Source organism: Apium graveolens, chromosome 7 (assembly GCF_009905375.1).
Source record: "Apium graveolens cultivar Ventura chromosome 7, ASM990537v1, whole genome shotgun sequence".
In the NCBI taxonomy this organism is placed as follows: domain Eukaryota; kingdom Viridiplantae; phylum Streptophyta; class Magnoliopsida; order Apiales; family Apiaceae; genus Apium; species Apium graveolens.
This window is the reverse complement of record NC_133653.1, coordinates 266,276,011-266,289,806: the sequence shown is the minus strand read 5'-3', so window position 1 is coordinate 266,289,806 and position 13,796 is coordinate 266,276,011. Positions and strand designations below refer to the sequence as shown.

Here is a 13,796-nt window from a genome sequence, read left to right as displayed (position 1 = left end):
ATGCAGTTTAGGGATTCATTCCTTGAGTTGTTGATGAAGAATTAAGATCATGTAACACTGCTTCAGTTTGTGGACAAACCCCATCTTTTCAGTTTCTTTCCTAAAGTTTAAATTTTATGTGATCATTTTACTTCTAAGAATTACAGATTTTTTTTTCTGTTTCATGTCCAGAAAATGTGCAGAATGCTCATCATTGTGAATTGTGAACTAAAAATGGAATTTATGTTATTTAACATTTAATCATGAAACGAACAGTCGAACAGCAAAAAAATCTATAATAAATTTTAAAAAAAATAATTATTTGACATTGCTTTCTTTGTAGCATGGAAAGCTCACATATAGCCTTCATATGGTGGAAAAGAAACAAAAATTGGCCATCTTTTAGACCAAGCAATTGCTTCCCAAGTAGCCTCTCAAAATTCAATAACCAGCTGGGAATCCACCTTTTCTTGGGTCACTTACTGCTACAAGTTTTCCTAATTTCGAATGTTTTACCTCCTCATTCACTACAAACTGACATATTGTTCCTCCTGCAAGACCTTGCAGGACATGGCCCTTCTTCTGGAGAGATGCCCTTGTTTCTGCTGGAACTTCGAAGTGATCGTTAATGACTGTTGTCCAGTTCTCATACTGCACCACATTAGGAATCAACTGCACACACAAGCATATCTTGATGTTGGATGATAGCAATGTGCGTACATTGGGATCTTCTCGAGACCCTAATGATGCATGAAGTAATAGAATTATGGAAAAGGATTCCAGGGAGAACCTGATGATATACTCTTGGAGCCATGACAGAAGATAAAGGATCCATTTTCTTGGCAAAATGATTCAAGAATACTTCTGTAGTTCCAGCAATGATCATGGATCCTCCGCTTGCACCTACAACGCCTATCAAGCGTTTACCCTGTAAAAAGGCATTCAGAAGAATGCAGCATAGAATTAAATTAAATAAAAGGTGCAGAACAAGAGGATTCTGTGATTTTAAGAACGTCGCATGATGATGATTGTAATACCTGAAGGACGATGGTAGGTGTCATTGATGACAGTGGTCGTTTTCCTGGAACTATGAAGTTTGCAGGAGGTGGAGGTGCAGCACCTCCAGTGGTGTTAATTGGCATGGAGAAATCATCCATTTCATTGTTAAGGACTATACCAGTAGTTGGAGACATAATCTGTGCACCAAAATATGAGTTTACAGTACTGGTCATAGAAACAGCATTCCTCTCGCTATCTATAATGGACAGGTGGCTGGTACCGTGTTCATTGATCGGATTCCACCTGTGATTGAGGGGGAAAATTACATGTACAACTTTAGATATGTAGCTAATAAGTTAACTGCTGAGATTAATATGTTCCTGATTAATAATCTGCTTACTTGCCACCGTAATGACTAGGGCTGAAAGTCATGTTATCATATATGGTCTTCTTGAGCTCCTTTGCAAATTTAGGAGATAGCATGTCAGCTACAACATTTTTGACATTTACAAAATCTGGGTCACCAAGATTCATCCTCACTGCAAAAGCATGTTTCAAAGCTTCAATTTCCCGATGAATGCCAAGGGAGCCTGAAAGGCCTTGAGCTCCATATTGAGCTAGAATGTTAAGTATCTACGACCATAAAATTAAAAATGTCTTATTAGTAGAGTGTATAATGCAGTTTTCTTAAGAACGTAATTTTGAGTCCTGAAAGAGAAGCGTACCAAAACCATGGCAGCGCCTCCTGAAGAAGGAGGTGGCATACCAAGTATTTTAAGCCCCATAGTCTCAGCAGAGATTGGTTTTCTCATTTTGACTTGATACTGCTGCAGGTCCTTGATTGTAAGTATCCCTCCAGCTTTTTTCACATCTTGAACCAAATCAAGCCCAACTGAGCCATTATAGAAAGGCCTGATTCCATTTTCCGCAATTGCTCTAAGGGTCTTGGCTAGTTTTTTATTATAACATATATCTCCGGGCTGCAAGAGACTATTATCCGATGTCAATATGCTACTAAGTCCCTTGTCTTTCATTATACCTGATTCTGTTCTAACCATCTGCATGTGTAGATATGGTGAAATTTTGAATCCTCTACGTGCAAGACGCTCAGCTGGTCTTACAAGTCTTTTCCACGGGAGCCTTCCATATTGTTCCCAAGCTTTGTGCAGGCCTGCAAGTTCTCCTGGGACAGCGACGGAGAGTGCACCACTAGCTTTTAGAGCAGCATTTCCACCATACATATTCTACAGGAAGGTAACAAAATTGCAAAACTTAAGTCCATTTTATATAAATTTGGAATAGCAAGACTCAATTTAAATTCCCAAAGTTGCATCCTCTGTAAAGTAGTGTCAAGAAAAGCCTTTCTTTTGAGTAACATATGCAATATATAAAATTGGGGTAATGCTGCCTACATTGGATCTTTCCTGCTAATGCGAGAGTCTTGTGTACTGTGTACGACCTTTTATATAAGAGTGACCAGACCACTAGGTAATTTTGGTTTTATCAGGCTGTAATCAGGTGTTTATAGTACAGAAAATACCTGGGAAGCCAGCATTGGAGCACTTTCTCTCATGTCAAATGCTTGTGCCTTTCCATTAGCTGATCTGAAAACCATAAAGGCACCTCCACCAATGCCACTAGAAGCAGGGCTCACCACACCTAAGCAAAGAGCCGCAGCAACTGTTGCATCAACAGCATGACCTCCTTCACGAAGCACATTTCTTCCGATTAATGAACATCTACCATCATCAGTGGCAACAGCACCATGGCGCGCTGTGATCACCTCTCGTCGAGATGTGGCAGCAATGTGTGATGGAGAAAGGAGCAGAACCAGTAAAAAGGCCCATATAACAAACATATCTGCAAAGCAGATTCTTTATAAACATTTGGAATAAAAATCAAAATCACTAATAAAAATGCCTGTCTCAATTCTAGCCATTGTAATATTGCAGAGTACAGACAAGTTTTACCCACTGGGGTGGCCGCGTGGGCCCCTAACAGAATGCAGACACTTAAATGCTCAGAGTACACACGAGAAATTCGATGGATGACGGTGACAGCACACTTTTTTTTTCGATAAATAAGCTTATGTCTTATAAAACATATACTCCCTCTGTCCCTCCCATTTGTTTACACTTTCCTTTTTTGGATGTCCCTTCCAATTGTTTACATTTCAAAACTTTCCAAAAATAGTAAGGTTTTTATAATTTTTAAATTAACTACATCCACTACTTTCCTCCACTATACCCACTTTATACATATAATATTAATCGGTCCCACTACTTTACTCACTTTTTCAACTTTTCTCCACTACTTTATCATTTTTCTTAAACTCCACGCCCCACCCAAATGTAAACATTTGGGAGGGACGGAGGGAGTATGTTCTAACAAATTTTAAGAACGACATGGGATAACCCTTTGTAACTGAACTATTCCATAAGGCTCAAGTTCGTTTTTACATCCATCAAGATGTCCAAAACATGAAATTCTCTTAACTAAAAGAAATTAAAATCAAGATCTAACTCGAATATATTCTGTACTTTAAAATTCAAATAAATTTTTAAAATCTTGATCGAATATTATGAGTACAAATTTGCTTGGGACAACATATTTCCTAAAGTCTCTAGAGTAGTACAAACAATTCTGGTAACCATTTTTTACTTTGTAAAAGTTAGCCAGCAGGATCAAAATAATATGCATTTTGTGTACATAATCAACTAATTATAGTTTTCTTAAACAAGTACAAAAAATGAGAAGATGTTATAAATTTATACTAAGCTGTTAAGAAATACTCACAGAAACTTGTACTAAAATGTACGACAAGAGCGGTTGAGCTCTTATACCCCTTGTGAAAGGTTAGAAGTTCGATTCCTGAGTGCGTGCGTAATCAATTAGAAAAAAAATGTGTTTTATGAATGTGTTTGTGAACTCACATGACATGTTTTTGGCCTTCATTTGGTTATTTCAAGCCCCAGCTGAAGCTGTTGAGAGGAGCAGAGAGAAGAGCAGTTTATAATCCAAATTAAGAAAGGATCAAATGAAACTAATGAAGAGATATCCTTACCATGTACTATGTTTATATAGATTTTGTCAACCTAATATATTATGGTATAAATATTATCCAAGTAAGAGCATAAGACAATTGAATGGTTGTTAGAATGGCAAATACCTTATTATTAAATCTTAAATTTAAAAAAGCATATATACTGATTAAGGGGTGTATTGAATTGAGATTTTAAAATATTTTTTTCCATTCATGAAATCCTGGCGTATGGGATTTTAAAAAATGTATCAGAATTTTATTATATTCAACTAGGTTTTTAAATTATTCTATAAAATCTGGTGGTATTCAATGAGAATTTTAAATTATGCTTAAAAATCTGATGATATTCAACTGTAATTATTTAAAATCCATTAAAATCTGATGGTATTCACGTGATGACGGATTTTTTTGGACTTCATAAAATGCTGGATTTTGTGGGATTGCTCAATGTATTTTATGATTTTTGAAATCTAATCCTAATTATGAGATTTTCAAGAATTGTGTATGTGTTTAAATTCTAAAGACTCTTTATCAACTCTACAACATTTTATTTAGATACCGCGTAAAATCAAAATCAGATATAATTTATTAAAATTCATGGATTATATAAATGAATTAAAAAATCTTAATTCAATACACCCCTAAATATATACTTTTTAATATAATTACGATAGAACCTTAATAAATAAATATTCGAGATTTAACAGTAATTTTTTTTTATCATAGGTAACCTGCAGCTACACCCTTCAGATGCGCGCTAAGTAAACCCACGAGTTCACGTAGACGTAATAGCCTGCAAACCACTTAGGCGCACTAGGTAAACCTTATATGTTCATATAATAGCTTACAAATCACGTGTGATTATCAAGTTAAATTGTATTTAAGTCACATTTCGATGCATTAGAATTCTTAGTTAGATCCATCAAGCGGAAGTAACTACCATATTCCGTTCCCTAAACTTATTAGTCAAATTGATTATTTTCTTAAATTTGCCGGCTAAGTTATCATGTCAAGTTAAAGTACAGTATTGTTTTCATCAAAAAAAAGTGCAGTATTGTTTAACCACAACTTTATTCCCTTTCTTGATCGTACCAACCAGACAAAGGCAAGTGGTTAACATTCATTCAATTTCTGAATTTAAATCAAATCAAAGGGATAATTTCGATGCATTATCATTTCTTTTTTCTTTTATTTTTCTCCTTAAACTATATCCCGTTTGTGAATTTAAATCAATTTCAATGAATAATACAATTCAGTATCATTTTTTTTGTGCTGATTTTTCTTTCTAAACTTCATTCCGTTTCTGAATTTAAATCTTACTTTTCCATCCAATATTGTTTAAATCCAAATCGAAAAAGGATAGAATAAAACTAATTAAGAGATATCCTAACCATGTAAAATTTTATAAAGATTTTGTCAACCTAATATTATAGCATAAAATATTATCCAAGTAGGGTAATGAGACAATTCAATGTTTAGTAGGATATGTATGGCAATACTTTATTATTAAATCTTAAATTTAAAAAGAAATACACACCGATTAAGTATTTTCTTCTCAATATAATTAGATCCCATCATGCAAGGAACCACGATATAATTGTTCAAATTGATTATTTACTTATATATGCTGGCTAAATTATAATGTCAAGTTAAAATACATTCGTTTAGTTTGAGCACAGGGTGATTAGATTTTGTTTAACCACATGATTATTGACTTTCTGAATAATTAGGCTTAAATACTCAAGTTAAGGTACATTGTTGTTTAGTTTGTTGATCACATGGTGATTACATTTAGCTTAACCATTTGATTATTGACTTCTTGAATAATTAGAATTAAATAACTTACAAATAAGTACAGTTAAATTTCGATGAAGTAATAATAGATAAAATATTAACCTCGTTAAAATAATATTTTTCTCCGGTTCCAACATAATGAACACATAAACTCGTTAAAGTAATATTTTTTTTTGTTCCCGACCCTATTACTTTAACGAGGTTTCACCGTATATACTCAAAGGAATTTCGAGACCCGAGAAAAATAAAAATACAAGCGAAATCCAATCATTTCGCGAACCCATAATCTAAAAGAAAAACAATAGATAAGCTATTATTACTTGAATTAACTCAACCGTGACAACAACAGATAAGCTATTATTACTTACATTAATTTTTAAGTGTCAAAATTAGTACTACAACAGAACTAATGAAGCTGGACTAGAATAATAACAGATCTTTCGATATACAAGGAGATAAGAAGACCTTTCGGTTATTGGCATGTTAAAGTGTTATCATTACAGTATTCCGGGACCAATCTGGAACTGAAACGTGATTCTAAAACATGCACTCCATAGAAATTGAACTATAATGGATGTCAAAATCACTATACACTACAGGTGTTCATACTTCAATGCAGACTTATCTTTCTGTTCAAAAAGGAGCAGAGAAATGCTCGACTCCAAAAAAACGCTTCCCAAAACCATGCCCGAATGATGAGTTGTCAACGTGTTATTGAATGTTCACTCATAAATAAAATGAACCACTCATGTATTAATATGAATTCCACGAATTAAAAGATAACACGTGCCATTTCATCAAAAAATTTAGCCTAGAGTCTCAAATTTCAAGCAAATGTGTTGCGGATAGAAGTTGCGTATATTAGGACCTTCTCATTCTCCAGTTGAATGCAAAAGTTCAACGATCTTGGTATGACACTATGACTATATTTTTGGGAATCTAATGGTGATCATAAAACTAATTTGTAGGAATGATGGAGGCTCGGTATAGAAATATTATATTCGATGACTGATTAGACATAAAAACGGACAATGCTTTTTAAGCTTCCTGAAGAAAACATAAAGGCACTTGGAAGAACAAGTGTGCATCATAATCCTTGTGTTTAAGATTGCAAATAGGAACAGATAAGGCTATATAGCATGAAGTGCCAAAATATGAACACATTACTGTCCAAATTGGAAGAACAAGTCTGGATCACCATACCTGTGTACACGACACTTAAGTGCATTACCAAATCATGGAAGAAAACAGAATTATAACATGTAATGTTCATAGCAAGCAGTAGTAGCCGATTTGCAATCAACTTTTGTGAAGGCGACAAGTCGGAATGGCCATGAGATGTGTAGCCCTTGCAACAACAAGCCCAAATTCCTCAGTCATGTCAAGTTCTGAGGGTAGCATACCATTCGGAAGATCCCAATCAAAACAATGCAACAATTGCGCTACCACTAGGCGAAGGACAGTGAGACCCAATTGCATTCCAGGACACCCTCTTCTTCCAGAGCCAAATGGAAGAAGTTCGAAATCACGTCCTCGAAGATCTATATTACTATCAACAAACCTTTCTGGGTTAAAATGCTCTGCATCTGTCCATACCTTGGGATCCCGGCCTATAGCCCATGTGTTCACAATTATTCGGGACTTCTTAGGAATAAAAAAGCCATCAATGGTGCAGTCCTCTATGCATTCATGAGGGAGTAAGAATGGTGCCACTGGATGAAGCCTGAAGGATTCTTTTATTACCATATCCAAGTATTTTAAGCTTTCTAAATCTGATTCTTTCACCATCTTATCCATACCAACTACTTGTTCCAACTCGTTCTGGACTTTCTTCATTACTCGCGGATGTCTTAATAGTTCAGAGATTAGCCATTCGATGGCAGTTGCAGTTGTGTCTATTCCACCACCAAACATGTCCTGCAAAAAACAAATCAAAAAACTTAACATGTTGGGACATATCACATGAGCTGACAGACTTGAATGCACTGGAAAAGAGCAAAACAAAATTCTGTATATACATATAGAAAAGTGAATTACCAGTAGAGTAGCTTTGACATGGGCACGACTAAACTCGAACTCTGCTTCTCCAGATTTCATAATGTCCAACATGGTGTCAACAAAATCCTTGTTTTGCTTATCCTCCTTTGACTGTTCATGGTCATTAAGAATTTTTTCTAAAAACCCATCAAATAGTTCTGCCATAGCCTTCAATTTTTTAGTCATTCCCTGAAGATCAAGTACACCAAGATAAGGAAAATAATCACCAAGGTTAAAGGCAGTTGCTAGCTGCATGCCCTCTTGAATCACGGTTTGGAACCCTCTCCCTTTTAAATCTTTATCGTCAAATCTTTTCCCGAAAATCATCCTACAAGTCATATCCGAGATCATAGAGGAAACCTTGGTACCAAGATCGATAGCAGTTCGTTCCTGAGCTGCATTTTTAATGTAATCTACCAACAGCTCAAGCTCTTCCATTCTCATAGCTTCAAAGGAATTGATCTTGTGATTACTGAGCAAATCTAGGGTACACAACTTGCGCATATTGCGCCAGTAAGGACCATATGTTGAAAATGACAAATTTATTTGGCCATATGAAATATATTTAGCAGACTCAAGAGATGGTCTACCAGCAAAATTCAGGTCATACGTCTTAAGAAACTGCTCAGCTGCTTGAGGTGATGACACAATGATGTTTGGAACAAATCCAAAACGCATCGACATTATAGGACCATGTTTTTCGGCTAATTTTTGCAAATCTTTGTGAGGGTTTTTACTCAACAGATGGAGGTGTCCCAGAATGGGAAGGCCTCTTGGACCCGGCGGTAATTTTCTTCCTAGAATTTTCTTCTTTAACCATGTTTGGAGAAGGTAAGCAAGTACAACTGCAATTGCTAGCCAAGTCCAGTCCATGACTAAGGTGGCTTAGACTTCTGCTACGCAAACTGCTTACTTATATAAAGTATCTATTTCCTTCTGCTGGACAAAATGACAAACAGACTACAACCACTATGACTCTGTCTGGGTGACTGTATCTGCCTAAAGACGCAAACGGCATATCAACACAATTTTTTTCCTATTGCCGATTCAGAATCTTTGACTAGTCATGGTAGTACAGTAAATATAAATCTCATTCACCAAGTACGTATTCAATTGCATTAATGATTCGAAAAAAAGCTACAAACTTTATATATGGTAAGAACACAAGATTATCTGCACAGCGGAATCAAGCAAGGGACGGCAGCAGACTAAAAGGAAATAGAAGCAGGAACAAGGTGGCACAGGTGTCAATCAAGTAATGTTATCTTAATATTTGTTCTTTTTATAGACTATATTCCTACTCTTTTTAGGTGAAGATGTAAGATTTGAAAGGGTCTTAGACTAAGACATTTGTTTAATTTATGCATTACTTGTATATAGTCAATTCTTTCACTTTCAGCATCTATAATGCAGCAAGAGTGTAAATAATAGCTGAATTTTATATTCATCCTCTTGGCTTTTATTTTTTGCATATATTTAAATATTGAGGCTGGTTTCAATATTTAAATATAGCCACTACTTGGCTGTTATATTTTATGCTATTTATGACTGAAAAGCATATTTGGCATGAACAGTGATGCCTTGCTTAAACACAGTCATCACAATACATGTCAATTATCATCAAACATAATGCTGAGTACATTATAATCTTATATCTTACATTATGACTTGCTTTTGTAACTTCGGTCCTTGCAAGTTCTACTTTGTTAGCCTATTCAGAATTGGGGATACAAACATGACCAGAAAAAGAAAAAAAGAATTTGGGGGCCTCCTTTACCCTAACTCTCCAATATTTTCCTCAAATCTCTGTCAACCGGACATAACATGACACGAAATGACACGGGTGTGGATATGGGATCGGTTTTTTTATTTCATGTTCAAAATCGGACACATTTTGCAAACATCAAAGTTCAAAATGATATCTAAGGCCTTACACCAACTTGTTATAGAGATTGAGGTTCATGAATGACTTTTAAAGTATTAGCCTTTTGACTTTATGTGACGAATTTGACATGTATAAATATGTGAACAAGTTTTATTGGTCAGAAGGCGCTATTTTTTTTAGTATGCAAGACACTCTTTTTAAATTGTAAAATGGATTAAGACTATATGAAATTTCACTTATTTTAAGCTTACAGGCGAAACCCCGCCCCTGTGTTTGATATCGGATACATGTCCAATAATTCTAAATTTATTAAGAATCTGAGACTTGGATCCGCAGCTGTGTCTGACAGCCATAGCCAAGTCTGGATAACATTGTACTTTGGAATTGAAACTTATATTTGCAACGGGGACAAAAAGGGAGAAAGTCGTCTTTATCGGTCTTCCAGAAAAAGGTGATAATCATTGAAAAAATTACTGCCAGTACATTCAAGTATGGATTGGTCAGTTGTATCTTGGTACTGAACTTATATTTTTAACGAAATCACTATAAATAAGACAACCAAGAAACACAGGTATCAACTATCGGTTTTGTAAATAGCAGTATCTGCACATATTGATAGCATATTTAACATACTATCAGCCTATTCTTGAAATAACATATTAGCATAAAAGTTACCTAGGTACCACAGTTTGTTTGAAATAACAACAGGAAAAGAGTTTTAAATATCTCAGTGTAAACATTGGTTTCCGGGAAACGATTCAAACATAAATACTATATAATAAATTTGACAAAGATATACATTACAAAGAGATAATATCCCTTAAAAACTGCTTCTATAGTACAAGTTGTTGAAGTATAACCTGTCATGGGAATTGTAGAAAACATGAAACTTGACGTCTTGGTGAAATCAATAATTTGCTTCATTCCCTGGGAAACATGTATATACTTGTAAGTGAGTAATTTTCGGAACAATCTCTATGACTACAAATTTGGATAAGAGTCAGTAGGCATACCATGTAATTAGAAATCAAATCAACTCAGCAGTTCAGAAACTATCTCCTTGATTTAATTTGTCTGCTACGAATCGTAGCTAAGACTGTACTGATAAATGTAGCACGCATAACTATGCCTTTATAAAAGTAGCCGCCTTTAGAGGAGCTTTTCTGTTTTGAGGAGATTTTCTGTCCGTAGCAGGTAACTGGTTTGCCTGTAAAGAATTTGCCTTCGAAGACCCAAAAGCACCAAGAGCATCCAGAAAGAACCTTTTATTTGGAATGATACCATCCTTGTCCATGAGTTTTAGCAATTTTTGCAACAGTTCATTCATGTCAGCTTTGGTGTATGCCTTATAAAGAAGCTTGTAGGTTGACGAATCTGTTCTACACACCCTAGACATCCGTGCACTTTCAAATAGAGTGTCTGCTTCTTTTGGTAAACTGTTCCTGCAATAAACCTCGAGCATGGCATTTAGAGTTGAAACCTTCATCTCCCTCTCAGATCCTACCATTCCATCATATATCTCTCTTGCCTTTGATACACAGTCACAGTATCCATACATAATGATAAGGCACTCCTTCGTGATAAAGTTTGGTGTATACTTCATGCCAGTCATCTTCTCATAAACTAACTCGGCTTTCTCTCTGAGCCTTGCTTTTCCATAGTTTGTGATCATCGAATTGAATGTGGGAAGTGTTGGTCTCTCCTTGGAGCGTAACAAGCTCTTGAACACTTGTTCCATCTTCTCAAATTCTTGTTTTCTACCATAAGAGTCGATCAACAAATTAAAAGTAATGATATCAGGCTTCAACTGGTTACTCTTCATTCGAGTTAGCAGTAACTCCATTTCTCTGATCATTCCATTTTTACCATAGGCATCCATCATGCCGTTAAAAGTGAAGATATCAGGGGTAATGACACTATCATTAAGATCTTTAAACAAGGCCTCCACTTGATCTACCTTTTTTGCCTGAGCAGAAGCTCTCAGTAGAATATTATACGTCACAATATTCGGTTTACATCGTTCCATTCCCTTCATCTTGTCAAAGTATCCAAGAGCTTTGTCCAAAGCCTTAGATTTATCCCGTGAGTTCAGGTGGGCACTGATTAGAGAATTATAAACAGATGTGTCAGGCCTGCATCCGCTGTTACGCATCTCAGAGAAAAGCCACATCGCCATCCGGGTTTGACCTTTCTTTCCCATTACAGATATTAACTTCGAGTAAACTCCATTATCTGCTATATACCACCTTTGTCTCTGCATCCATCTGAACACCTAAATACTATAAAGTTAAGTCTAGAATATATCCAAGACAAGAACAACTGAAACTTTTATTAATTATAAACACATATCTTGAAATAAGGCAACTCCGGTAAACAAAAACCCCCAATATAAATTTAGTTATGCTGCCACTAGCAAGGACTATAAATAACAAAACTAATTGATCCACTATCGTAAACAAGAAAATGTGATTCCCATACAACATATTCAAATTGCTCTTTAGAAAGCAAGCATCATATATCACCTTTTTTAGCATAACCTTCAAGATTACTACCATAAGAACCTAATCTACGCAACAACATTAACTTACTAATGACTTAATACGAGACACATTATCAAGATCCAAAATATATCAATCCAAGAAGTACATGTATACACTAAGATCATTATCATTAATATCATAACCTCTTACTTCATTCCCATATTCAAATTCCATGCACATTGTATCATTCCAAAATTATCTCAATTCGAAACCGATAGACCAACAAAAAACCCAAAAATTATAAAAATTCAAACAATACTAAAACAAAAACCAAGAAATCGAAAAACACCCACAACCCAAAAAAGAGCAGTAAAAATTAAAACTTTACATACATATATACACACACAAACATACCTCAAGACACTGAAGCCACTTATCAGTCCTCCCAAGTTCTTCAAACAGAAGAAAACAATGATCAGTTCTGACAACCTTAACATACTTATCTAAGGTGGTTGTCAGTGGCTTTCTATCATTAATGTTCCTCATTAGTGTCCTAACTAACTCTGCTGACTCAGACATAAGTTCAGTCTTGTAACCCATTTTTCTTCCGGGCCGGGTCATGGAGAAACAGGTGAAACTGGACCTGGGTCTTGGTGTATGTATACATGGGTGTGTATGTATCAAGTTTGAAGGAGAAAGGTAGGTGAATTGAGGGGAAGAATTTAAGTGAAGAGATAAAGATTGGAAATTTAGTGACATTTTTCTTGCATAAACAAAATGGAAATGGCCTCAAGAATTGAACAACTATGTGATGGGAGTAAGAAATCAATCAATATACATTAGTCGTTCAGAGTCACATTCTATTTTTCTAACTTTTTTAATTTTTTTAGTTAATAAATATCAAAATTTACGGTTACCCTTATATTTTTCTAAATATATTACGGTCTTTTTGAAAAATATCCAAATTTAAAAATACTTTTGTAAATGTACTGTCATTTTTTTAAAAAATTTGTAAAAATACTTTTAAATTTACAAAAATACTATTTTTCAAATTTCTTTTCAAAAATACAGTTTTTTGGCAACTGAAATCAACTGCATGCAACCTTTTACCAGTTTCTACAACTACATGCAAACTCAAATCAACCAAAAAATCTTTATTCAACTAATTGTATATCCGGTTGATTTTGGTTGATTCCGTATTTTTGAAAAAAAAATTCAGAAAATAATAAAATCGCAAGAAAACTTAGAAAACTTAGTATTTTTGGTAAATTCTCAAATATATTAGTATTATTTTTAATATTCTCCTAAAATTACTACATCATTTTCAATTAAAATTTTCGAAATTAACTTATCATCATAATATTCTCCTAAAATATTTAATTTCTCTTTAAATAAACTTACCATGTTAAATTTCCTTTTTAATATCATTTCTTCTTTTTCTCCTAAATTCACCTTATTATATTATATTTTCCTAATTTGTTTCTTTTAAGTTTTAACCCATGAAATATTACAAAGACATGTAATATTCTTCTAATGTTTCTACAACATCACATTTTCCTACTTTTTTTCAAGTTATAGC

The 13,796-nt window shown here is 34.6% G+C and overlaps 3 protein-coding genes across 5 annotated transcripts; all 3 read right to left on the bottom strand.

Annotated features, from left to right (window-relative positions):
- Nucleotides 1–193: 193 nt before the first annotated feature.
- LOC141675084 (glutathione hydrolase 1-like) lies at nt 194–4,009 on the bottom strand. 2 transcript variants are annotated; one of them, XM_074481800.1, is made up of 7 exons: nt 3,912–4,009; nt 2,519–2,838; nt 1,704–2,222; nt 1,379–1,611; nt 1,017–1,281; nt 770–907; nt 194–651 (listed from the first exon to the last, which is right to left on the bottom strand). In XM_074481800.1, exons 1-7 carry the CDS (start codon nt 3,931–3,933, stop codon nt 421–423), a joined length of 1,728 nt encoding a protein of 575 aa, XP_074337901.1. In that variant the 5' UTR covers nt 3,934–4,009; the 3' UTR covers nt 194–420. The 2 variants fall into 2 exon arrangements, with proteins under 2 accessions (XP_074337901.1, XP_074337902.1); XM_074481801.1 differs by having other exon boundaries at nt 3,775–3,912.
- Nucleotides 4,010–6,902: 2,893 nt separating this feature from the next.
- Nucleotides 6,903–10,363, bottom strand: LOC141671593 (cytochrome P450 71AU50-like). The gene is made up of 2 exons (XM_074477876.1): nt 7,853–10,363; nt 6,903–7,732 (listed from the first exon to the last, which is right to left on the bottom strand). Exons 1-2 carry the CDS (start codon nt 8,723–8,725, stop codon nt 7,115–7,117), a joined length of 1,491 nt encoding a protein of 496 aa, XP_074333977.1. The 5' UTR covers nt 8,726–10,363; the 3' UTR covers nt 6,903–7,114.
- Nucleotides 10,364–10,489: 126 nt separating this feature from the next.
- LOC141671592 (pentatricopeptide repeat-containing protein At4g39620, chloroplastic) lies at nt 10,490–13,042 on the bottom strand. 2 transcript variants are annotated; one of them, XM_074477874.1, is made up of 3 exons: nt 12,632–13,042; nt 10,751–12,009; nt 10,490–10,664 (listed from the first exon to the last, which is right to left on the bottom strand). In XM_074477874.1, the coding sequence occupies exons 1-2, from the start codon at nt 12,974–12,976 to the stop codon at nt 10,861–10,863; spliced, it is 1,494 nt and encodes a 497-aa protein (XP_074333975.1). In that variant the 5' UTR covers nt 12,977–13,042; the 3' UTR covers nt 10,490–10,664; nt 10,751–10,860. The 2 variants fall into 2 exon arrangements, with proteins under 2 accessions (XP_074333975.1, XP_074333976.1); XM_074477875.1 differs by having other exon boundaries at nt 10,751–12,001; nt 12,632–12,770.
- Nucleotides 13,043–13,796: the final 754 nt, after the last annotated feature.

Coding starts and splice junctions, on each gene's coding strand:
- LOC141675084 (XM_074481800.1), bottom strand. CDS start 3,933: ATGAAGGCCAAAAACATGTCAT. Junction 2,223..2,518: donor CTCCAATGCTGGCTTCCCAG/GTATTTTCTGTA, acceptor ACCTTCCTGTAG/AATATGTATGGTGGAAATGC. Junction 1,282..1,378: donor CCTAGTCATTACGGTGGCAA/GTAAGCAGATTA, acceptor CCTCAATCACAG/GTGGAATCCGATCAATGAAC.
- LOC141671593 (XM_074477876.1), bottom strand. CDS start 8,725: ATGGACTGGACTTGGCTAGCAATTGCAGTTGTACTTGCTTACCTTCTC. Junction 7,733..7,852: donor ATGTCAAAGCTACTCTACTG/GTAATTCACTTT, acceptor TGTTTTTTGCAG/GACATGTTTGGTGGTGGAAT.
- LOC141671592 (XM_074477874.1), bottom strand. CDS start 12,976: ATGTCACTAAATTTCCAATCTTTATCTCTTCACTTAAATTCTTCCCCT. Junction 12,010..12,631: donor AGTGGCTTCAGTGTCTTGAG/GTATGTTTGTGT, acceptor TATAGTATTTAG/GTGTTCAGATGGATGCAGAG.